We start from the raw sequence: 26,097 nt of genomic DNA on the forward strand, positions 1-26,097 counted from the left end.
CATACTTGGGTTCCAGAACAAGTCATCTCCAACAATCAATCTCAACTATTTGAGGAAATCGCCGCCGAGAGATCTTCTCTTTGCCTTTTTGTTGTGCTTCTCTTCCAGAGTAGAATTGATTTTGTTGAATGAAACAATATGCACTATTGTCTATATGCCGTTTTATGCCATTTTTCATCACTAATGTTCCCAAGTTTCGAGTGTCGAAATGCCGAAAAGTACTGGCATTTCCATCACCAATCTACTTGTGTTGCAGAACAAATCATCTCCAACAATCAATCCCAACTTTTCGACGAAATCGCGTCGACAGATCTCGAAGAATCAGAAACCTCATCCAAAACCATGGAGAAACTAAATTGAACATGTCCTGATATACTTAGCTTCGAGAATCCAAGTACTGTGATTGAGTCGAAGATAAATTTTTTATATCAGTCGAATTTACGATCCTATTTTAGAATTCAAATTTTATTTAAAAATATTTCGAATCAAATCAAGTTTATGAAATTCAAGTTGAATTAACAATTTTCTCTTATTATATAAGATATACATATAAATTTTTCATATTTCTTTTCCATATTAAATTGAAATGTTATCTAAAATTATAAATATATTTTATAAATATATTTTTAAAAGAATGCATTTTAAAGGAAAAAAATATTAATAAGAATATAAAATGTGTAGAATTGATGAGGAGATTTTTTGTGTGGAAAAATTATAGTAAAAACCAAATTGAATAGAATATAAAATTAAATGATTAAAATGTAAAATTAATAAATTTATTATTAAAAAAACTAAAGTTACATGAATATTTTATAGTATTAGAGGAGAATACGATTCTGATTTGTTAAAAATGAATTTAAAATAATAAAGAATTAAGGGTGAGTATTTGAGTTAATTGAATCATATCAAATTGATTTTTTTATTTAGTTAAATTGATAAATCATATTTTATTATTTAAAATCCTTTTTTAAGTCGAATGTATAAATTTTAAGTTAAATTAATTTTTCAAATTAAATCAAATTTTGTTTGCTCGAATCGAATAAAACTCGGGCCGTTAGCCCAGTACACACTATAATAATGTTGCCCTAGAGCCTGCCTGTCATTTTCATCACCATCTCTTAATCAAAAATGGCTTCTCTGTGTTACTCTCTACCCTTGACCCTAAAATCTTCCACTGTAAACCCTAAACCCTTAACCAATCTCTGCTTCCTCAACCAACCCAAGCCCAAGGTCCGTCTTCCAAAGACACCAACCCTCATCACTCGCATGTCACTGAACCCAACTCCGGCCACAGATCGGTTAATCTCCGTCGCATCCTACAGTCTCCCGTTCTTCAATTCCCTCCAATACGGCCGCTATCTGTTCATCCAATACCCTCAATTGGGCAATCTATTCGAACCCATTTTACCCTTCCTCAGCCTCTACAGATCCGTCCCGTACGCCAGCTTCGTGGCGTTCTTTGCTCTGTACCTGGGTGTGGTTCGAAACCCGAGTTTCAGCCATTACGCGAGGTTCAATTCGATGCAGGCGGTAACGCTGGATGTGCTGCTGGTGGTGCCGCTGTTGCTGACCCGGATACTGAATCCGAGTCGGGCTGGGTTGGGGTTCAAGTTGATGGTGTGGGGACACACGGGGATCTTTGTGTTTAGTTGTTTGTGTTTTGTTTATGGAGTGGTTTCGTGTATTTTGGGTCGGACTCCATATTTACCTTTCGTCGCTGATGCTGCCGGTAGGCAAGTTTAAGCCGGCCGGCCGGCCGGGGGCCAGCCTTGTATACTCCTTTAAAAATAATTATATTTTCCCGAGAATGTTGTTTTTATTTTTGTAAGTGATTATTTTTAATGAATTTTTGTTTAAGTTTAAATACAACAATTGAAATTGGTTCAAATTTAAATACAACAACTATATTTTCAAAAAATATGAACTAAAATCATTATTTAAACAAACATTAATGATGAAATTTTATATTATACTCAAAAAAACTTAAAATATAAGTGTTTGTTAAAAAAACATGTAAGGCTAAACTACACCAATAGTCTTTGATTATAAGATGATTGTAAGATTGTAACACCTATGATCTGTATATTTATACCAATACAAGTTATAGGTGTCACATAAATTTTTTAAAACATTTCCCAACTCAAAAGTAATTAAAAAATTTATTTTTTTCAAATGGTAACTGATAATATAAAAATATTAAATCAAGTAAAACTATCACATGATATTTAAAACATATATGTCATAATCAAATACGTCTATTTATAATAATAATATTGATTCATATTATCCAAACAATTTAGTTTATCCATTACAAAATAGTTCAACAGAGCAACTAGGACATTCATAAGTACATGCCACTAACTAAGTCAAAATTACATTAAAGGATGTCTTATTGATATAATAATATATTCCTTGATGCTTGATGTCGCTCTTTACTCCTACTCCTGATTTTTACCTACGCAATTAAATTTAATGTTATTTTCCAATGCCATAAGATCACCTTGCTTGCATATCCAATATTTTACCATAAATAAAATGATATAATATAAATATTATCATTTTTACCAATAACTATAATCCATAAATAAACTTATGAAGACCCTGAGTATTCGAGTAATATATACACCGAAGTGCTAATACACATAAGATCGTGCCCACCATAATTCACATAAGGTCATGCCCACCATAATACACATAAAGTCGTGCCCACCATATACACTTAAAGGCCTTACACACTATAGTGCTAATATAAATCTGCAGTTGCTATACTCTATGACATGTCAATTATACCTTATCCTTTAACAATTTACTTAGGCATATGGTATAATTTTATGACTATATAATTAACATTAGAGCAATTCATACCCAAAATAAATCAATGGCAAAGTATCATATTTATCCATGATCAATGCATTATAATTTCACACTTTGACATATTAAGGTCATGTCGACATTATGGATAATGACATAATATCATGCTGATATAAACAATATAGACTTGTCGCAAGTCTTCTTGATGATGTATAAAACATCTATGCACAATTTCATACATGTATTGCACTTATCTTGACACTTTATATATCAAAAGATGTGCCTCACTATGATCTACCCTAAATCTTTTTATACTTAATTTGCTTCGATAACAAAATCAATAATGATATGTACAAAATCACAAATTGATATTGATACATATGTTAGTATTATACTAACATAAATACATTTTCAAAACAAAATCCATAATTATACTTGAAACTTATTATCTACCAAAATACTTCAACACTTAATAATTCTTTTGATATTGACACCAACTTTTCCAATTTACACAAAATGGTCCTTCACCATTTTATCGCTTAAATTTTTAATACCAAAATTCTAGCATTGAAATTATTACAAACCAAGTACATTTACAAAGTGATAATTACATTTAAGCACCTCAACTATACAAAATATTGCATTTAAATCACCAAACTTTTCAAACTTTCATAATTGTCATATTTGACATCTTAACACTCATTTAAATTACCAAAACAGTAATTTCCAACATAGTACATCAACTATTAAACAATTACACAACCATTCACAACTTTTCTAAAATTACCGATTTGGTCCCCCAACTTTTCAAAAATTATAGAATGGTCCTCAAATTTTTCTAAGGATTTTAGAATACTTCCTACATCATTTCCATACCTTACATAATTTTCCCATAATTTTTCTCACTCAAACATGCCATGGTCGAATGCCTTAAACCTCTAAAACTAGGGTTTTTCATGATTTTGCTCGATTTTGATTCGATTCAAGCATGAAATCCACTTCCATCCAACCTTACAACATCTCTATAATCAAAGCCCTAATAAAATTTCATCAAAACACAAAAGTTATAAAACTCCATCATTTGACCGAAAATCATAAAAGTATTTTTATGAAGATTGAACATGTTTTAATCATCAAACAAGCTCGAAAATGAATCTACAACCTCAAAAACATCAAGATTCATCATCGATTTCAGGAACCCTAGTTTGAACACAAACCCTAAGATTTGGTATCTTTGAAATCAAGCAAGATTAGCAAGCACAAATGGTACCAAAAGATAGTGTTTCTCGCGTAGAGCAATATTTTGTTTCACGACATAAGTTGAAATCCAAAGGAAATTGCTAAAAAATGGAAACCAATTTTTTTTCTTACCTTAGGAGGGTTCACGGCAATTGGAGAAGAAGATGAATAAGTTGGCAAGAAATGTTAAATTAATTTCATGCTAATTTACCTTTAATTTAAGCTTTAATAAATATTAAATTCATTTAATTGGGAAAAGACCAATTTGCCCTTAATGAAACTTCATATTTACCATCAAACCAAGACACCTCAACCTTATCATCTTCCAAAAGTCAAAGATGAACAAAAAAAATCACACTTTACCGATTTTCCCTTGCATTTTTTCCAAAACTTACACTCTTACCACTTTAATCCAACGGTCCAAATTAAACATGGAATTAAATCGTCAAATCAAAATGTTTGTATTATTTTCCAACATTTTAAAATTTCGAAATAATATTTTCAGGTCTAATTTATCATCCTTCAGATTTTCCTGAAATTTTTATTCGATCCGATTTACCGAATTTTTCTCAAACTTTATCGTTTTATAACTTTTAATACAAAATCTGTACGAATATTTTGATTCCTATAAATTTGTCATTCTTGAGGTAAACTATTTATTTACGGGGCCAAATTACAACTTTTTAAAATTATAATTTTAGTCTCTAAACTTTTGCATAGTTTATACTTTGGTCACTTAACTTTTAAAATTTGCATTTTGGTCACTATCCAAAATCTGGGGTATTACAAAGATGATGTTATTTTGTTGATATCTTGATTATTAAAAGTTATAAAATAGTATTTAAATTATATGATATTTTTTATTAGGTCTTTTTACTATTAAAAGTTATAAAATGATTACCTAATTATTTATATGTTTCAAATTCATCATTTTTTTTATAAAAAATTGATGATCGTATGAGTTAGACGTTCAGAAGTTAAGGTCTAACATTGATTGTTGTCAATTTTTTAAAGGAAAAGAATGTGTTTGGAACATAGATAGTTGAGTGAATATTTATAATGATTAAATACTCAATAAAGCATCACCATATAGTTGAATGACCATTTTATAACTTTTAGTAATCTAAATTCAACAAAATGATACCCTATAGTCGAGAGATCAGAAACCATTTATGTACTTTACCCAATATATAAATATAATATAATATTAATATGTGTCAGAACCGTCTTTCGGTTGGGCCCAGAATTAGGCTTCGACTTGGATTAAATGGGTTAGAGTCGCCATCGACCATTTTAAAACGAATTTAGGTGGGTCGGACACCATCTTACCTGATCTGCGTTGTACCAGAAATGTGTCGGGTTCGGGAGTCGGTTACGGTCAAGGAAGGATTAGCACCCTTGAACCGCCCTTTCGGTACCAATTAATTTGTCGGTTGTCTTTAATTGCGAATATTAAAAATTTAAATAGAAATTTTAAAAATCCAATTCGAGTTACTTACATTCAATTGATAAAAATACCCCTAAAAACATTAAAAGTATTATAAAAAATATCACAACTATCTTCCTACATCTACCCTAAAAATAATAACAATAAACCACATGTATTATTGAGGGAAAGCATATACACTATCATGCAATATATATATTATGAAACACATAAGGCACAAAAAAAAAAAGGAATATGAAATGCACAATTGGACAACTAACCTGCAAAATAATTAAATATATATATATATAATGTGAAATGCACGCACAAAAAATAATGTTAATATTATATGAAATGCACACCGCACGAAATCAATAATAAAATATGTAAAATGTGTATATTACCTTAAATACACACAACACAAAAACAATAATGGCCCACTAGTTTTAATATATAGGTATGCATTTGTCATTGTGCAAATTCAAAACCAAAAAAGGAATGAAACATTTGTTACCAAAGATTAAAAACAGAGAGTGGGTGCTTCGCTGCTTTCTCATCGGGAAAGGAAGGAACTTCGTTTGTCGCCGTTATCTGGTAGCCGTTCAACGCCAAACTTTAAAGGTATGTCATTTTCGACACCGGTAACTTGGATCTGGCCTTGGTTTTTCAAGGAACACCTCCAAACGGTATAGATCTACTGTTAAAGGTCACGGGTTCTTTGCTTTCGGTCTTCTCTCTATTTTTTCGAATGAATTTTTTGTGTAACTTGTTTCGAATGGATCTGGGTTCTCCTCCCCTTTTGTGTTATATTTTACATGTGATTTATAGCCTCGAATTTGGCTATTTTTAGAGTCCGATTTGGACTCAACTTCTTCGATTTTTGAGTGCTTGAGTGACTCTTGACTGCTTGTTGTTCATTGCCGAGGAAATTGGTTGCGTGGGGCGAGGGAACCGGCAGAAGTTTCGGACAGCATGGAGAGTCCTCGTTGAAGGGGAGAACGGCGTCGTGCGCATGCTGGTTTGGGGTGTAACAGGCTACTGGATAGCATTTGGGCCTGTATATAAGCAAAATAAATTGTAAATATATATATATCATATAACATATTTTATAATATTATATAATATTAATTGAGGCGGATGAAATTTAGTGTCTTCAGCTGCCCCTCTTTGCTCATTGTCGTGTAACGACAATAGAGCAAAGATTAAAAGACACATATTTCATCCATATCGAATATCCTCTGAGTTGAATAACACGGTTCAGATGATGCTTCAAGAGAAGTTGTCTCAAAAGAGACATAATTCGTTTCAAGGGAAACGATCTCAATGATATTTGTTGTTTCATGAGAAACGGTCTCATGAGAAACAAAATTTTATTTTAAGGGAAATAAATTCAAAGATTTTGTGTTTCAAGAGAAACATTTTCAAAGGTTTTTTTATGTTTCAAGAGAAACAATTTCAAAGGTTTCTTTTTGTGTTTCAAGAGAAACTGTCTTAAGGGAGGCAAAATTTTGTTTCAAGAGAAACATATTCAAAGATTGATAAGAGAAACTGTCTCAAGAGAGATAAAACTTTGTTTCAAGGGAAACTGTCTCAAGAGAGACAAAAACTTCCAAAAGAAACTGTCTCAAGGGATACGGAATTTGTTTAATGTAAAACATATTCAAAGATTTTGTTTCAAGAGAAACTATCTCAAGAGAGACAAAATTTATTTCAAGGGAAATATTTTCAATGTTTATGTTTCAATAGAAACTATCTCAAGGGAGACAAAATTTTGTTTCAAGGGAACCTATCTCAAGAGAGACAAAACTTCATTTCAAGGGAATTTTTTTTAATGTTTATGTTTCAAGAGAAATTGTCTCAAGAGAGACGAAACTTAGTTCTAAAAGAAAATGTCTCAAGGGAGACGAAATTTATTTCAAGAGAGACGAGATTTGTTTCAAGAGAAACTATCTAAAGAGAGAATTTTTTTTTAAAAAAAAATAGTCTTGAGTGAAATAAAATGCCTTCTTTCGAGTGAAAACGGTCTCAAGAGAGACAAATCTTGTTTTAAGAAAAACAATCTTGAGTAAAATAAATCTTCTTCTGAGTAAAACAGTCTCAAGTGAGACAAAGTCTGTTTGAAATAAATCTTCTTTCGAGTAAAACAATCTCAAGTGAGACAAAGTATGTTTTAAGAAAAACAATCTTAAGTGAGATAATCATCTGCATTAAATGAGACTGTCTCAAGCGAGACAAAATTTATATTGAAAATGTTGAATCTGAAGATGAATGTCGATCTTTCAATCTGTCGATTTGGCTTTTAATCTCATCTTCTCCTGAAAGATCTATATAATGTATTTGGATGTAACTATCTTGATGATGGATGTTTGATGTATGCCAAAATGAAATTTATTTGCTGTTGAATTTGTCCTTAAGAGAGGAAAAATCAAGGTTTATATTGCTCATGATGATGAATACAAAGATACAAATTTCATGTGTCATGTATGTATGTGTTGATGTATATGTTGATATAATAGGGGAATGGTTGTGTGTGCAGTCTTCATTCTATTTTTGACTCGGTTTGTCTTCATTTCCACCAGGGTGTACTCTTGCAGACCTCAACCTAAGACAATTTTTCCTTCCCCTATCAAGTTTTGCCCCAAAAATGGCTTCCTTTGCCTCAGTTTCGATCTTGAGCTTCGGAGCGATATTTGTTGAATTCCAAGATATGCCTCCAGAGAACTTATCTTGTTTGAAAATGCTTTTCTTCTTTCGAATTTTCAAAATTTTGGAAAATATCAAAAGGAACTTTGAAAAATACTGCCCCCTTCTAGGATTCACAATTGAAGCAAATCATAAAATAGGAGTTCATTGGATATCACAAGAATTAAATTCTCTTTTAAGCTTTGATAACTGCAAATATTTGACAAATATCAAAATCAAAAAGTTGATTTAGAGGTGAGTTTGTTTCATCGATTTGGTCAGGGCTCACCCCTCTTTCTTGGTTTGATATTTTAATCGGATGCGACCAAAATGACACAACTAGCATAATCAATGGCTAAACCTTTCAGAACACTTCTGTTTTAGTTCTCTGAAATCTTTCGTTTGTTCAAGTTTTGTAAGCTCCTCTAATAAAAGTAGTACATAAATATTGGTCTAAAAATGAAATTCTTGAGTGCTCGTGTGAAGTTGACTATAACAGGTGTTTCTCAACTCCCTTAGTTTATTATTACCGAAAATTTCTTTTTTAGATAAATTTCATTTACTTTGCCATTGTCTGGCTAGCAAAATCCATAAAGCTGGGGCGTTCAACCAATTACTTTAGGGGACAGCTTAGTATTATAATCACTTTTATCAGGTTTAACTGAAGGGTTCGTCTCATCACAAAGTCTTCAGCCTGACAAAAGCAGTGGAGCAAACACCGAATTGCCAAGTTTTCGAGCAATGTCATGGTTTGAATGTAATCTATTCATAAAGCCAGGGCTTTCGAGTTTCCTCTATAACCAATTGCCTTAGTGAAATAGCTCAGCTTTAGAGGGACAAATCACTGAAGGGTTCGTCTCATCACAAAGTCTTTGAACTGAAAAAAGCAGTGGAGCAAACACCGAATTGCCAAGTGTCCGAGCAGTGTCATGGTTTGAATGTAATCTATTCATAAAGCCAGGGCTTTCGAGTTTTCTCTATAACCAATTGCTTTAGTGGAATAGCTCAGCTTTACGGATTTAATTTCTTAAGATCGTCAAGAAGAACTTGTTATAGTCTAGGTGTTTTTTGAAAGTCAAGAGATCTCATCTTTAGAGTTCAATTTCCAAACAACTGACCTAAACTAGATTTGCTTACTCGACTATTTCATATGTGAAGATCATTATCATCACTGAACATCATAAACAAATGTATAAACCAATTAGTTTTGCAATCTCATATGCTAGTTGCCCCATTCTGTTCGCTCTTAATACGTATGAGAAGAGAAAACTTAGCTCGGTAAGAGAAAAACAAGTAGTCTGATGTATCTTATAAATTAGGACCAAGGGGTCTTTGTTTTGCAGGGTTCAATCTTGTCATTTGTTAAAGATTTACAACCTCAATTATTAAACAATTTTTAATTAAGGTGATATTCAAGGTATTCAAGATTAAAAATTACTCATTTCCTAAGAAGAAAGCATTTTATTTAAAATGTTTAAACGCCAAGTGACTTAAAAATGTTCACGCATAAGAAGTACGAAAGAAAAACAAGTTCAAACAAGATGATATGCTTGATAATGCAACAAAATTCCTGACGGATGCCCCATCTGACTCTCGATCAGAATGCCCCATTACATATTGAAAGTGAATGCCCCTGAATTGATCAGATCTTGGACCTTACGTTTCAATGCCCCACAATTCTCAGTGGTGTGTCCTGAGCTCCCAATATGATAGTTGCATACGGCGTTAATATCATGACCTTCAGGATATGGGGCCTCTCTAGGTTTGGATTGAACTGGAGTCACAAGATTCTTCTCAACTAGCGTTGGGAGTAACTCCTCATATGTCATTGGGATTGGACTGATGCAAATCTTTTCTTTCCTTGGTTCTCTCTGAGTTTGTTTAGAAGTACTAGACGGTACAACTGCAACAATTTTTGGACTTGAGATCGTAATACCTTTGTTGGCGTTATAGGTGCTGACATTGTTGATATATCCCTCAATTTTTCCTTGTTTTATAGCTAGCTCGATCATCTCACCAGCCATAACTAGATCTGAGAAACCTCCATATGTAATTGCCACCAGGTTTCCAAAGTAAGGTGTCTTCAGGGTTTGTATAAACAACTTTCTAGTCTATTTTTCATCCAAGGATGGATGAACATGCACAGACAAATCCCTCCATCGCTGTGCATATTGTCGGAAACTCTCGTTGTGCTTCTTTTCCAGGCTTTGCAGCATAACCTGGTTTGGTCTCATATCATTAATATGTTTATATTGTTCTAGGAAAGACTTGGCTAAATCTTTCCATGTCTTGATGTGAGTTTGGCTGAGCTGATTGTACCAACGGATAGATGAACCAGATAGGCTCTCCTGAAAGCAGTGGATCAGGAGTTGATCATTCCCTCCATATCCTGTCATCTTCCGACAGAACATAATGATATGGGCTGATGGGCAGCTGTTCCCATCGAACTTCTCAAACTCAGGAACTTTAAACTTTGGTGGAAGCACCAAATCTGAAACTAGGCTCAGCTCTCTTGCGTCCACTCCATAATAGTCATGGTCCCCTTAGACCATCTTTATTCGATCTTCTATTATCCTGATCTTCTCTTCCATCTTTTTCGCTTTGTCATCTTCATTGAAATCCGGGATATTGTAATCACCCGGATGATTATCAGGATTAGTTTTGGAAGTTTGCACCTTTACAGCAGATGATGCTTTTCCTTTGACAGCAGAAGAATTTTCTTGTGGTCTGGGTAAGATCTCGGGTGACATAATCACCTGTGAGGTTGGTGATATGGTTACCCCTTCGGAGGGACTTCCCCCTACTGCACTAGCTTGCTGTAAACATGATAACTTGGCCACTATTTGGTCGACCAAGGATTCCTGGTTTTTCTTGATGGACTCCAGAGTACTCTGACTGTTTTGAGTCATCTTATCTTCCAGTTCTTTTTGTAGTCTTGCCATGTTCTCCTCGAGTGTTTCCATTCTGGCCTCCATTTGTCTTTTCTTTGCCCGGGTATTGTGTGGGTGATGCGTATTTAATATTTGCGGTGGTAAGCTTGGAGTGGTGTATCCAGTATGTGTTCTTATTTGATGAGACATGCTTCTGTTAGATAATGTGAATGCAAAGAAAATAACAAAATGCAAAATATGTCTAAATGCATGATGCATGATGCATGAAATGCTCGAGGCATTGATCCAAAAAAATGTGTCTGTTATTATGAATAATCCTTATTGGGGACAAGAGTGTTTTATATTTTAAAGATAAAAATATCATGACAGCTTCTGACATGATGACTAGTCTTCTGCCTTCGTCTTTCACCGGTTGAATAATATATCGAACCGCTCCGGCCTCTCTGGATGAACCGTGAAAATGTTGAGTTGTTTTTTGTACTAGCCCAAGAAGTCTCGAATGACTGCATCTCAGGCATTTATTTTTTGTTGAGCCTGTTCCCAACGAATACATCACTGGAGCCCTTAATTGGTAGGAATTATGTGAAGTTCATTAGTTTGTTTCTTGAGTTCATCAGCAATGGTCTCTAATTTCAACCATTGTTTTGTCATTGTTGTCTTTGAAGGGATTCCTAAGATCAGTAACCTTCATCTTGTCCCTGTAACCTCTGCCAGTCAGTTTTTCCAAGATAGACTTTCAATGTGCTTGATGCAGACCCGATTCATTCGGAGTCCTTTATAACGCAGTAAAGTGATATACTCTTCAATTGTGGGCACCATGTCTTCTGGATTAAATATAACGCATAGTCTCCCTGCAGATTGTCTTCTGTATTTTCATCTCTTCTATTACAACCCTTTGCTAATTAATGTAAATTATTTATGTTTAACAAACACGTTTTTGGTGGATCAACACCTCTTTTAAATGATGCAAATGATGAAAACAAAATAAAAGAGAACAAAAAATAAAAATAGTGAGGTAAAGCAAAACAATAATAAAATGAAAAATCCTACCCCACATGACATCTACCCGAACATGCTTAGTATTCCTACTCGGACATGATCTCTATCCCGCATGCTAATTTCAAACAAATCCTAACCGCATATTTGTCTAGTTCGCATGCTTTGAACATAAAGTAAAGCATGAAATAATCCTGACATCCTAGGGTTTGAAATGAGGTTTTGGGGTAGGCTCTAATTCTTCAAAGTCTCCCAGTTTAGGTTCTAAAAAAAGGTACTCGAGTTCTCCTTGCCGGTGCCCCCTTAGGCTTACCAGACCCTTAGTCCTAAACCCATAGCAGGCTTGTGTGGACTAAGTTAAACTCGAGAGGAAACATTCCCTTATGCCCATACAGAGAATAAATTCACACGAAGGCATAAGGTATATGAATCCCGAAGGTTACTTGCTAGGCCCATACGATGAATAAATTCACACGAAGGCGTCGCTTTCACCCCCACTTAAAACGGGTTCGGAGCTCGGGTATAGAGCTAGAGATGAGAATTTTGAAAAAAATCTGAAATCATTAAAAAACGTCAGTACAACTATTTATTTGAAAAATAATCAAAGATAAATAATTGGAATCGAATGAATAGATTAAAATTTAAATTTACCATTTTCGCATAAAAAGACAATCGAAAATTAATTTCGGCCTGACTCACTTATCTGTCCCCAGCAGAGTCGCCAAGCTGTCGGAACCGTCTTTCGGTTGGGCCCGGAATTAGGCTTCGACTTGGATTAAATGGGTTAGAGTCGCCATCGACCATTTTAAAACGAATTTAGGTGGGTCGGACACCATCTTACCTGATATGCGTTGTACCAGAAACGTGTCGGGTTCGGGAGTCGGTTACGATCAAGGAAGGATTAGCACCCTTGAACCGCCCTTTCGGTACCAATTAATTTGTCGGTTGTCTTTAATTGCGAATATTAAAAATTTAAATAGAAATTTTAAAAATCCAATTCAAGTTACTTACATTCAATTGATAAAAATACCCCTAAAAACATTAAAAGTATTATAAAAAATATCACAACTATCTTCCTACATCTACCCTAAAAATAATAACAATAAACCACATGTATTATTGAGGGAAAGCATATACACTATCATGCAATATATATATATATATATATATTATGAAACACATAAGGCACAAAAAAAAGGAATATGAAATGCACAATTGGACAACTAACCTGCAAAATAATTAAATATATATATATATAATGTGAAATGCACGCACAAAAAATAATGTTAATATTATATGAAATGCACACCGCACGAAATCAATAATAAAATATGTAAAATGTGTATATTACCTTAAATACACACAACACAAAAACAATAATGGCCCACTAATTTTAATATAGGTATGCATTTGTCGTTGTGCAAATTCAAAACCAAAAAAGGAATGAAACATTTGTTACCAAAGATTAAAAACAGAGAGTGGGTGCTTCGCTGCTTTCTCACCGGGAAAGGAAGGACCTTCGTTTGTCGCCGTTATCTGGTAGCCGTTCAATGCCAAACTTTAAAGGTATGTCGTTTTTGACACCGGTAACTTGGATCTGGCCTTGGTTTTACAAGGAACACCTCCAAACGGTATAGATCTACTGTTAAAGGTCGCGGGTTCTTTGCTTTCGATCTTCTTTCTATTTTTTCGAATGATTTTTTTGTGTAACTTGTTTCGAATGGATCTGGGTTCTCCTCCCCTTTTGTGTTCTATTTTACATGTGATTTATAGCCTCGAATTTGGCTATTTTTAGAGTCCGATTTGGACTCAACTTCTTCGATTTTTGAGTGCTTGAGTGACTCTTGACTGCTTGTTGTTCATTGCCGAGGAAATTGGTTGCGTGGGGCGAGGGAACCGACGAAAGTTTCGGACAGCATGGAGAGTCCTCGTTGAAGGGGAGAACGGCGTCGTGCGCATGCTGGTTTGGGGTGTAACAGGCTACTGGATAGCATTTGGACCTGTATATAAGCAAAATAAATTGTAAATATATATATCATATAACATATTTTATAATATTATGTAATATTAATTGAGGCGGATGAAATTTAGTGTCTTCAATATGATAAGAAAAATAATTTAATTACAAAAATTCATTTATAAAAACAATATAAAATTAACAGAAGTATTGAAAACCACATATTATTCAATGTTTTTTACGACAAAAGTGAAATAAAATTAATAATCTAATTAGTATTAAATTCTTAATCAAATTGAAAAAAAATTAACTGATAATCAATTTCAATTATTAAATTAATTAATATTTTAATTATAATTAATAATATTTCAACCTTTAAATAGGTTGTCAAGTTTGGTTTTTTACCTGCGCGCTTGTGATTTGGGGGATATTAAGATTTAGGGTATAAAAGTTCTTTAGTTTACCCGGTATCTTCATCCTTTCTTCTCTCTTAGAAGAGATGGTGTGTCTAAAGTACGACAATTTTAATATATGATTAAAGAAATACGCTATAGAAAATGTTAATATGTTTTAACATTTTCGGTAAAGTATTACCTAAAACATTTTTTTTCTACCGCAAATATTAATATTGAGCGCTACCTAAAATATTTAACATTTTTGGTAAAACACTACCTAAAATATTATTTTTTCTACCAGAAATGTTAATATATGGTGATACCTAAAATGTTATTTATTCTACAGAAAATTAGGTAACAAAATTAATATTTCCGGTAAAAAATAATATTTTAAATAATACTTTATAAAAAATATAAAAAAATTAACATTTTCGATAGAACATCTTTTAACAACTATCGTACATCATAACTAGAGAGAGAGAACTCGTTCCGTACGACCAAAAACCTTCCATTCTCTCTTTTTTCCCTTAGTTTCCATATGCTTAGAATAAAAGGGATATCATCTCTTCTTGATTGATTGATTCATTTGTTGATCATCAAAAAGAAGGAGAACAACGGAGGAGAGGAGAGGAAGATGTGTTTTCTTTACTCATCGGTACCAATTCAGAAATTACTATTGCCATGGACTCGACTTCCACGCCGACGCCGACGACAATAACCGCATCCGAAGTTTTTAACTGTGAGAAAAGGGCCATGAATGGCACGTTGAACATGAAAAAGAGATGAGCAGCAAGTAAGAAAGTATAACACTTGTATATTGATTGTGTAAAAGAACTGTGTATGGAATACAAACTTCTGCTGTTTATATACAACTTCTAATGTCTAATATAAGCCTAACAAACTTTACAACTGATACTAACAACCCTAACTGCCACTAACAACTTCAAGAAGCTCCTAACTACTTTACTAACAACACCATGCAAACTAAGCATTCATACACAGTGCATACGCAGTACAGACACCATTGTTGCTGACTCAACATGCTAACATTCCCTCTACTACTTCTTCTTCTTCTTTTCTGAACTTGAACATCCATGAAATCCAATCTTCTCTCGAAAGTGCGCTTCTTGATGAAAAGACAAACACTTGAAATGAAAATGCACTACATCCTTCCGTTCGACTTAAATCGGAAGTGCCGATGCTTTCTTCTGTTCGACTTGAATCGGAAGTGCCGATGCTTCCTTCCGTTCGACTTGAATCGGAAGTGCCGATGCCTCATTCCGTTCCTCTTGAATCGGAAGTGCCGATGCCTCCTTCCGTTCCTCTTGAATCGGAAGTGCCGATGCCTCCTTCCGTTCGACTTGAATCGGAAGTGCCGATGCCTCATTCCGTTCCTCTTGAATCGGAAGTGCCGATGCCTCTTTCCGTTCGACTTGAATCGGAAGTGCCGATGCCTCCTTCCGTTCGACTTGAATTGGAAGTGCCGATGCCTCCTTCCGTTCGACTTGAATTGGAAGTGTAGATGAAATCACAAACGTCTCAGCTATATAATTCAATACAAGTTCATGTTGATGACACCTCAATTTTGAAACCAAGGCATGAACCCACTGCAATATCCTTAGTCGTCCAATAAAGGAACATGCATGTAAACTGCTCATAATTGTCACCTCGTTGGGTGCAACCCCATCTTCTTGCATCCTAAAGAAAGCCAGAAGCGCTTCATGCATGGTTCCACGTAGCACAGAACCTGAAATAATAGAAGTCCAAGAAACAACATCTCGGGAGCTTAATCTTTCAAGAAGCCGAGAAATGGTATTCCATATGGCTAATGACGATGTGAGACCCGTCAAATGGGGTAAGACGTCCATGCTCACAGTGGTTAAAATCCAAGAAGCTAACAGTTTGTCCTGTTGCCGAAAGAGCACAAACGCTGAATTTTCAACACGTTGCCCATCAGTAACAAATTCTCCTGGAACATCAGCAGTGTTGGAGATATACCGAAGTAGACCATAAGCATCAATCACCAGAGTAACCTGGTGTTTCCATAAGAGATACGTATGCTCAGTGAGCTTAACAATGTCTTGTTTAGGAATCTGTTGAACACCAATGGAATCCAGACCAACCATTGCAACCAAACCAAGAAAAAACACCAAAAATGCTCCCAAGAAAAGAACCCCAAAAATAAAGAAACCAGAACGTAGGAGATATGGAAACAAGAAATCGTACAAACCAAGAAAACAACCAGCAAGAGCCAAGAAAACAACGAAGGAAACTTCGAAGCGATTGAAGAACCCGATCAAAGAACAAAATGGAAACAGCGGAAGAAAGATGACGTCAGGATCTTTGGCGAATGATACCATGTGAGAAAGGGGCCATGAATAGCACGTTGAATATGAAAAAGAGATGAGCAGCAAGTAAGAAAGTATAACACTTGTATATTGATTGTGTAAAAGAACTGTGTATGGAATACAAACTTCTGCTGTTTATATACAACTTCTAATGTCTAATATAAGCCTAACAAACTTCACAACTGATACTAACAACCCTAACTGCCACTAACAACTTCAAGAAGCTCCTAACTACTTTAATAACAACACCATGCAAGCTAAGCATTCATACGCAGTGCATACGCAGTACATGCACCATTGTTGTTGACTCAACATGCTAACATTAACGGCAAAGAGTTGGCTGTTGATCATTTCCTTGTTGAGACTCTTTAAAATCCTCATCATCGTCTCACCAGTAATTTTCTTATTTGATTTTACGTTTTTATTCTCAATTTTGTATCTTTAATGTTGTTTTTTCGTTGTTGTAATTTATGACTTATCTTATTCGTATTTCTGTCTCTTTATTAGATCTCATTTTGTTGCAGAATACGACTATCGGATAGAGCAAAATCGCAACTGATAATTTGAGAAAATAAAAATGAAGATAAAGAAGACACAAATTTTACGTGAAAACCCCTAAATAATATAGGGTAAAAACCATGGGCAAAGATAGAATAATTTCACTATGAGAAAATAGGAATTACAACTTCTCTCAATCTAACAAGGATAAAACAATAACAATTATCTCTTGATAAAAAAGAGAAAACAACTCTCGAGAAAACAACTCTTAAGAAAACTCTCTAAATTCTCTAGCATTGAGAGAAAACTATAATGATTTGGAATGATTTTAAAGCTAAATGGATTAGGGTATTTATAGATGAAGCTTAAGGATTAATCTTATAATTATACTAAAATTTAGGGATTAAAAGAGTAATTTTCCCATGCAAAAAATTCAATAAAATCTGCTCCTACCATTTTTTTTACAATGCACTTTCGGTGTATTAATAATTTTCAACACATTATACGTTGGATGTTGAATGTTTACTGTGATTTTAGGGTTCATCGTATGGATTTCATTTGGATTTGGTTTGGCTGGTGGCAATTAGGATAGAGCTTTATTAAATCTCTTTATTAATTTGAGAGCTTTAGGGTTTAATTCCTCATTTATATTCTACCACTGGTGTCTTCATTCTAGATTTATCGTCCTTTCTCTTTTTGGTTATTTTCCATGAGGTAGTCTTGCGGATGGAACTTGATATACAGAGGTTTTTGCAAAATTCTGAGCAGCAGCAGCAATTTGAGTTCCAACATTTTCCCACTTCATATCTTCGGCTTGCAGCACATCGTGTTGCTCAACACTATGGGCTGGTAACAATGGTTCTTGATAATGGCTTAGAAGGAAGCAGAATTGTGGCAAAGAGAGTAGGTGAAATCAGATGGCCTGCTGTTCGATTGTCTGAAATTCCTGCTAAAAACTCGGAAAATGATAAACCAGAGCAGATTAAAATTGCTATTAAGCACAGGCCAAGTAAAGGGTCTGTAAATGAAGCTAATCAAAAAGTTTCGTGAGAAGTGTGGAAGAGAGGAAGGAAGAGTATGATCGGGCACGAGCTCGTATTTTTAGTAGTCCTGGCACTCCGGATTCTGTTGATTCTTCATCTCAGGTTTCTATTGATGGGAAAAACGAGTCTCTAATCAGAGATGAGTTGGGAAATTACCGGAGCCCCATGGTTGATCTGGAGAAAAATACTATCAGTCGGGATGGTACTTTCCGAGTAGCCATTTTCAGAGATAGAGAGAAGGACCGCACTGACCCAGATTATGACCGTAGTTATCAAAGGTGGGATTAATACTATTTCAGGAATTTAGACATTCAGGTGGTTGATTGCTTTGCATCATTTAATGTTGTTTGTATGATCTCTTCAATTAAACCAAATGATTACAGTAACTTGTTTTCCCTTTTTCTCATGAAAATAGAATGTAGGTAGGCTGCAAATGTGAAATTATTAATGATAAAACTACATGCCACTTTAGGGAAGAAATAAGATTGATAATTGGTGGCATGAGATGGGGAGTATTTTTGGTTTTAATGGAGGGGTTTATTCTTAATTCTAAACTAGTTCTAAACTGATATAGGTATGTTAGAAGCATTCCATGTAACCAGAGTGTTAGCGTGGCTCCTTACAATATGCCGAAGGTTCAGCTTCCATTCATGCAGTATGATTCTTCTTTTCCTCACTTGGGTCAGATTGCAAGCACGCAAGCTCCCGGTTATGGTGTTCCTGCAAGGCCAGCTGTGAACCCTTTTTGTGATATGGGATTGAATCAAACTTCTAGAGATGGTCCGTATATGCAGTGGCCAAGCACTAACATGATGTATGCACATCCATATGATCAGTTTATGCATGCTGTATTTCAGGTAGGTGGTGATTTCTTATCATAAATAGTATTAGATTGTTTTTTTCTGGTGCTATGTGTTGCTCCTCTTCCACTTAGCCTGCACTTTGGCAGAAGTTCATGCGGATTTCTTTAGGCATTGCTGCATGTTCTTATGCCTTTTGTGGTTGCAGGCTCCATTTATTCACCAACCACCTCTGAGCCATGATTACTCGATGAATGGTTAAACGGTACGACGAGCTTGTATCATGCAGACAGTATGTTAGCGCTTAATATGGGTGCATTGCTAGGGTCATTGTTCAAGGACATGGTTAGACCATTAATTCCTTTTCTTTTAAAGTTTTGATGGATTATATTGTTAAGGACTGTAACAATGACGCTTCCCCTTCCTTCAGATGGTGTTTGAAAACTTTTATTTTCTTTCTTGAATAATGAACTTGATGAACATTAACTAGACCGAACTGCAGCACTTGCATGTACAAATACTAGACTGATTCCTTTATATTATACCAAAATGGCTGAATTCATTGATTCTGATAAGCTCATAGATGTCCTAAACTTCTTGCATGATAACATGTCACATTTACCAGACAAGGCAGAGACGAGTCTGTGGTTAAATAACTGGATTATGTCACATTTTTAATCTGGTAAATAATCTTTTATGTAAATGTATATTTTTATGAAGAAAATAATCAATTAATGATTTCGTTTTTTTAACCTAATATATCATTTTCAAGATTAAATATTAAAATGATACTTTTTTTGAATTATCTATTAAAATAACATTCTTTTGTCATATGGATGAAGATATTTCACGTTAGGAGTAATTGCGTATTATGACATGAAAGGGTTGAAAATTGTGTAGGAGAATCAGATTGCATATTAAAATAACATTCTTTTCTCACCTCTCTCAACTTCAAAAATTTTAAAACCCTAAAATCATAATGATAACTGCACCGACCGTCGCTGTCAATTAAGAGATAATATACTAATATACTTGAAAAAATGACCCATTTATTATCAAATACGTAATTAGAATGCTGTTATAAATGATTGGGATTAGTTAGTCAAGGAGGAAGAGGAGAAGCACAGAAGCTGCAACGACAAATTAAATATTCTTCACAAATCTCTATGGCTCTAATGCTGTAATATGTATGTAACTTCAATTGCTTTAAAAAACAAATTGTCTTTTTCAATTTAGTCATTAATATTATATTTTATTAAAAAAAATTATAGAGATTAGTTAGTCAAGGAGGAGGATTACAAATATTGGAGTCAGGCATTGACTTGGTGCTGTAAGTGAGAAAAAATTGATCGTTCGAGAGACGCAGAGAGAAAGGAACATGGCTGAGCTTCACCACATGATTCAAGAGCATCCACTTGTATTCAACGAAGACACCACCAATCTAAGCGACAAGAGTTACGACTGCGCTGGTTGCGCCAAAGAGGTGTCGGGTCCAAGCTATAGCTGGGGGAGTGGGGATGGGCATGGGTCGGGTCGGGTTTTTGGACTACCCGACCCGACCCGAGAAGAAAGGGTACTCCACCTGTAACCCGACCCGACGAAATTATAATTTCACCCGACTCGACCCGACTCGATTTAATTTTTTATTATTAAAACTCACAAATTTTTTAATTTAAAATATAAAAAAATACCTAAAATAATTCATTGGAAGCAATTTCATTGATAAGCGTAATCCACGCCCTAATATCACGCTTGATCCCGTATTTTGGACTAAAATAAAAAGGAGGAGAAAACGGGAGGACGTGAAAGGATTGGGCCTAGTAATCATGAAAGTTGATGGTCTCTTGTGATGCCATTGAAACATCTGCGGACCAGAAGTTGCTGGCACATGGGTAGTAATAGGGAAAGTAAAAAGTAAAAAATAAATAATAATTATGCATTAACTATTCGGGGGTAGGATTATTTAACCATAAACCCGACTCCAAATTTTAATATAAAACCCGACCTAAATCCGATTTTTTTTAGAAAATCTGACCCAATGGGGTCGGATCGGGCCAGAACCGTCGGGTTCGGGTTCCATGCCCATCCCTAGTGGGGAGTGCCGGTTTTACCTCCATAAAAGATGAGCTGAGGCGCCCTCGAAGATTCACCACCCAGCTCACCGCGACCACCCTCTTCTCCTTGTTCTTCCAACTTCGGAACATCAGAAAAGAGGAGTTCGTTGTAGATTTGCCTTGATTACAAGGTAAGAGATTCTTTTATAATTGTTCTTCTTGTAGATTTTACCTAGACTTGAATTGCGCCTTGCTTCCACGTGACACTGTTGGAAACTTGATTGAGACCCTCCATTTTGCCCACCTCATCCTTTGATCTCCTTGAATCCAACTGAATCTTTTGAGTGAGAGAGTTGTAGAGATCTAATAAAAATACATGATGCTTTATACGTTAGTTTTGAATGTAATAGGTTCTTCAATAAAAATGTCTTGAACTATCCTCAACAATTAATCACCCTTGCCACTGTACTGTCACGAACTTGGGCTTTTCCCCACACTTTGGGCTATTTTGGCTATGTTGGGCCACATTTGGTCTTGGAGGTTGATAGAATAGTGTAGATTATTCTAGAACACTCAAGACTTGCACATATGTAGAGTATTCTAGAAGGATTCTAGAGTTTTCCACGTTAGGTAGGAAATTATGGAGAATTCTAGAGAATCTTTCCCTATCGTAGGATCAAGTCAATCTCCGCCGTCCATTGAGGTGAGATGCTATAAATAAGTGTAGAATCCTCATTTGTAAATCATCCAAGAGTTGTAAGCTTTCAAGCATATCAACAAGCTTTCTTTCAAAGTTCTTTCCTTCTTCTTGTTTCCTTGCCAATCATTTCCCACACTAGCACGAGTTTGAGTGAGGCTGACTTACCTATCGAGAGGGGCGAAAAGGAGCCAAGGCCGCACGAGGCTTATTGAGAGATTAAGTCCGTGACAGTTGGTATCAGAGCCGGTTAAGGCATCAATATCGTGCACGTATCTTGTAGGAATGGTTGGGAACCCGAACGAGTCAACTGTTACTGGAACGTGGGAGAGAAGTTGCACCCACCAACCCGAAGAAGAAGAGGGACCAGAGCAAGGCCCGCGAAGGAAAATTAGAACCAATGGTGGCGGAGTTTGGCGAAAGGCTGGAGAGGGTCCAGCACGACTTCAAGAAGCTGAAGACCATGTCTTAGAGCAAGTTGACGCGCTCAAGGGGAGTGCTGAAGAGACTAATAACGAGGTGGAAGCTCGGTTTGTACGGCTAGAGGATATGATCCAAGCCTTAGGTGAAAGCATCGAAAGGATGCGGGAGGACGCGACGCTCTGCAAGAGGGATGCCGTTAGCGGGGGTACTAACATCACTATCTCTACCCTTGCCCCAAGCCGCAAGGGTTCAACGGGGCAAGGGACGCCAAGGAAGTCAAAAACTACCTATGGCGGATGGAGCAATACTTCGAGGGAATCGACCTTAACGACGAGGCCGCCAAGGTAAAGACTGTTGCCTTATATATTTAGATACTGCTATGTTATGGTGGCGTAGGAAACATGCCAACATAGAGCGAGGGGCTTGTCGGTTAGATACGTGGGATGAGTTCAAGAAAGAACTCAAGAAGCACTTCTATCCCGAGAATGTGGTATACGAGGCTCGCAAGAAATTGCGGGAGTTGAAGCAACGGGGTATTATGTGGGACTATGTAAAAGAATTCACAACTCTTATACTTCAAATCCCCAATATGTCCGAAGACGATCTCTTGTTCTATTTCATTGACGGACTACAAGGATGGGCCAAGCAAGAGATACACCGTCGGGACGTTAGAATGGTTGATGAGGCCATTGCCATTGCCATCGCCGAGTCAGTCGTCGATTTCCAACTCAACTCCCACACCAATGCGACGAAGAACAAGGATAAATATCCAGCCAAAGGTGGGGGAGAACGGCGGGAGAACACCAAGGCACCGAGATCGAGATCACCGAAGGCCACAAGCTAAAGAGGGAGATCGAGATTAACATTCGGGCCGAAGGGACTACGAAGAGAAGAAAAAGGCCTTCGTTCCTAAAAGAGGATGCTTTGTGTAAAGGGTCGCATCCGATGAGTAGTTGTCCCAAACTTGGTTCATTGTCCGCCATCGTCGATCGTCAAGACACAGAGTCTCAAGCAGAGATGGGGTCGCTCCAAGTTCTAAACGCCTTGAAGGCCAAGTTGTTGACACCACACCGAGTAATGGGATCATGTATGGAAGCGGTGATCAACGAGAAGCTGACAAGAGCTATGGTGATACGGGGGCTACCCACAATTTTGTGTCTAAAGACGAAGCCAACCGTTTGGGCCTAAAGTACACTGGGAGCATGATGGCTCAAGACGGTAAATACACAAGCGATACCACTCCATGGCGTGGCAGGGGTCGAGCTACGCTTAGGCACTTGGAAGGGCCAAGTGAACTTTTCAGTCGTTCCTATGGATGACTTCAAGGTTGTTTTGGGTTGGACTTCTTCGACAGGTAATCGATATCCCTATGCCTTCCTTTAGTTCAGTTTGCATCTTGGAGAATGGGTCTCCTTGCATGGTCCCCACGGTCGAGGCACCGAAAGAGAAGGTCGAGATGCCAACAAATCTCGGCCATATAACTTGGTAGAGGCATCAAGAAAGGGGCCATGACTTATTTGGCCATGCTAAAGATGATGACGAGATCGAGAAAACGGTGATATACCACCAATCATCCGTTAAGTCTTAGAGGAGAACAAGGACGTGATGCCACTGAGTTACCAAATAAACTTCCACCAAGGCGTGAGGTGGATCACAAGATCGAGTTGGAACCTGGTGCCAAGCCGCCTGCCTGGCACCATACCGAATGGCCCCACCCGAACTTGAGGAACTTCGAAGGCAACTCAAGGAGCTAATCGATACGGGAAAGATTCGACCTTCAAAGGCACCGTATGGCGCACCGATACTCTCCAGAAGAAGCATGATGGGTCGTTGCTCATGTGTGTCGACTACCGGGCACTTAACAAGGTAACAATTAAGAACGCTACCCGATTCCTTTGATACGATATTTGATAGACTTGGAAGAGCCAAGGTGTACACGAAGATGGACTTGCAAAAGTCTACTACCAAGTTCGAATTGCAGAAGGCGATGAGCCAAGACGCATCACCGATACGGATCGTATGAGTGATTGGTCATGCCCTTTGGTCTAACCAATGCACCGATGACGTTTGCAACGCTTATGAACAAGCTCTTCCACCGTACTTGGACCAGTTCATGGTGGTGTATTTGGACGATATCGTGGTATATAGTAACTCCATGGAGGAGCATATAGACCACTTGAGGATTGTGTTCAATACACTTTAAGAGAACGAGCTATACGTCAAGAAGGAAAAGTGCACGTTTGCCACTGAGGAAGTACACTTCCTTGGACATGTAATCGGCCCACGAGAAGTTATTAATGGACGGAAACAAAATCAAGGCCATAACCGACTGGGAGCCGCCAACCAAGGTAAGTGAGTGAGGTTATTCCTTGGTCTAGTAAATTATTATCACGGTTTATACAGGGTTATTCGGCACGAGCATCACCATTGACGGACCTACTCAAGAAGGGGAGACATGGGATGGTCCGAACAATGTCAGATCTTCCAACCGTACTTGGACCAGTTCATGGTGGTGTATTTGGACGATATCGTGGTATATAGTAACTCCATGGAGGAGCATATAGACCACTTGAGGATTGTGTTCAATACACTTTAAGAGAACGAGCTATACGTCAAGAAGGAAAAGTGCACGTTTGCCACTGGGAAGTACACTTCCTTGGACATGTAATCGGCCACGAGAAGTTATTAATGGACGGAAACAAAATCAAGGCCATAACCGACTGGGAGCCGCCAACCAAGGTAAGTGAGATGAGGTTATTCCTTGGTCTAGTAAATTATTATCATCGGTTATACAGGGTTATTCGGCACGAGCATCACCATTGACGGACCTACTCAAGAAGGGAAGACATGGGAGTGGTCCGAACAATGTCAGAAGGCCTTTAAGGACCTGAAGGCAGCAGTTAGCCAAGAACCTATCTTGGCCTTACCCGACTTTACCATGCCGTTCGAGATGCATACCGATGCATCCGACTTCGCTATTGGGGGAGTACTAATGCAAGAGGGACATCCGATAGTATTTGAGAGCCGCAAGCTGAACGACACCGAGAGACGGTACACGGTGCTAGAGAAGGAGATAACAACCATCATCCATTGCTTGCGGGTGTGAAGATATTACTTACTCGACGCACACTTCACCATCAAGACCGATAATGTGGCGACGAGTTATTTTCAGACTCAGAAGAAGCTATCACCAAACAAGCCAGGTGGCAAGACTTCCTAGCCGAGTTCGACTACACGTTGTAATACAAGCCGGGCAAAGGCAACATTGTAGCCGATGCCTTAAGTCGAAAGGCGAAGCTCGCCGCGATCTCTCTAGCCAAAGGAACCGTGTTGGAGCGTATCAAGGAGAGCCTTGAGCAAGATCCAATGACAAGAGAATTAGTAAAGCTGGCTAGCGATGGCAAAACCCAACGGTTCTGGGTAGAGGACAGTTTACTCTACACCAAGGGACGGCGAATCTATGTCCAAAGTGGGACAACTTAAGGCGAGATCTTATCAAAGAGTGCCACAACACCAAGTGGGCTGGTCATCCGGGTCAAAAGCGCACTATGGCATTGCTAGAGACAACATACTTTTGGCCCCATATGAAGGATAGCGTGGAGCTTTACGTGAAGACTTGTCTTGTGTTCCAACAAGACAAAGTGGAGAACCGACAGCCGGCAGGATTACTCGAACCTTTACCAGTTCCCAAAGACCTTGGGATTCGATCACTTTGGATTTCATTAGTGCATTACCCAAGTCTGAGAGATACGGTTTGATCATGGTCTTCGTGGATCGATTTTCCAAGTATGGGACTTTCATACCATGCCCCAAGGATTGCACTGCAGAAGAGGCTGC

The 26,097-nt window shown here is 37.0% G+C and overlaps 1 protein-coding gene and 1 pseudogene across 1 annotated transcript; both read left to right on the forward strand.

Annotated features, from left to right (window-relative positions):
• Window positions 1-1,122: 1,122 nt before the first annotated feature.
• On the forward strand, window positions 1,123-19,913 carry LOC120158018 (protein TIC 20-II, chloroplastic-like). The gene is made up of 2 exons (XM_039168958.1): window positions 1,123-1,746; window positions 19,884-19,913. Exon 1 carries the CDS (start codon window positions 1,129-1,131, stop codon window positions 1,741-1,743), a length of 615 nt encoding a protein of 204 aa, XP_039024889.1. The 5' UTR covers window positions 1,123-1,128; the 3' UTR covers window positions 1,744-1,746; window positions 19,884-19,913.
• LOC120158009 lies at window positions 16,801-19,533 on the forward strand (annotated as a pseudogene).
• Window positions 19,914-26,097: the final 6,184 nt, after the last annotated feature.

Source organism: Hibiscus syriacus, unplaced genomic scaffold (genome assembly GCF_006381635.1).
Source record: "Hibiscus syriacus cultivar Baekdansim isolate YM2019G1 unplaced genomic scaffold, ASM638163v2 tig00111298_pilon, whole genome shotgun sequence".
Taxonomy (NCBI): domain Eukaryota; kingdom Viridiplantae; phylum Streptophyta; class Magnoliopsida; order Malvales; family Malvaceae; genus Hibiscus; species Hibiscus syriacus.

What these genes read in the sequence shown, in the direction of transcription:
- LOC120158018 (XM_039168958.1), top strand. Translation starts at nt 1,129, where the DNA reads ATGGCTTCTCTGTGTTACTCTCTACCCTTGACCCTAAAATCTTCCACT.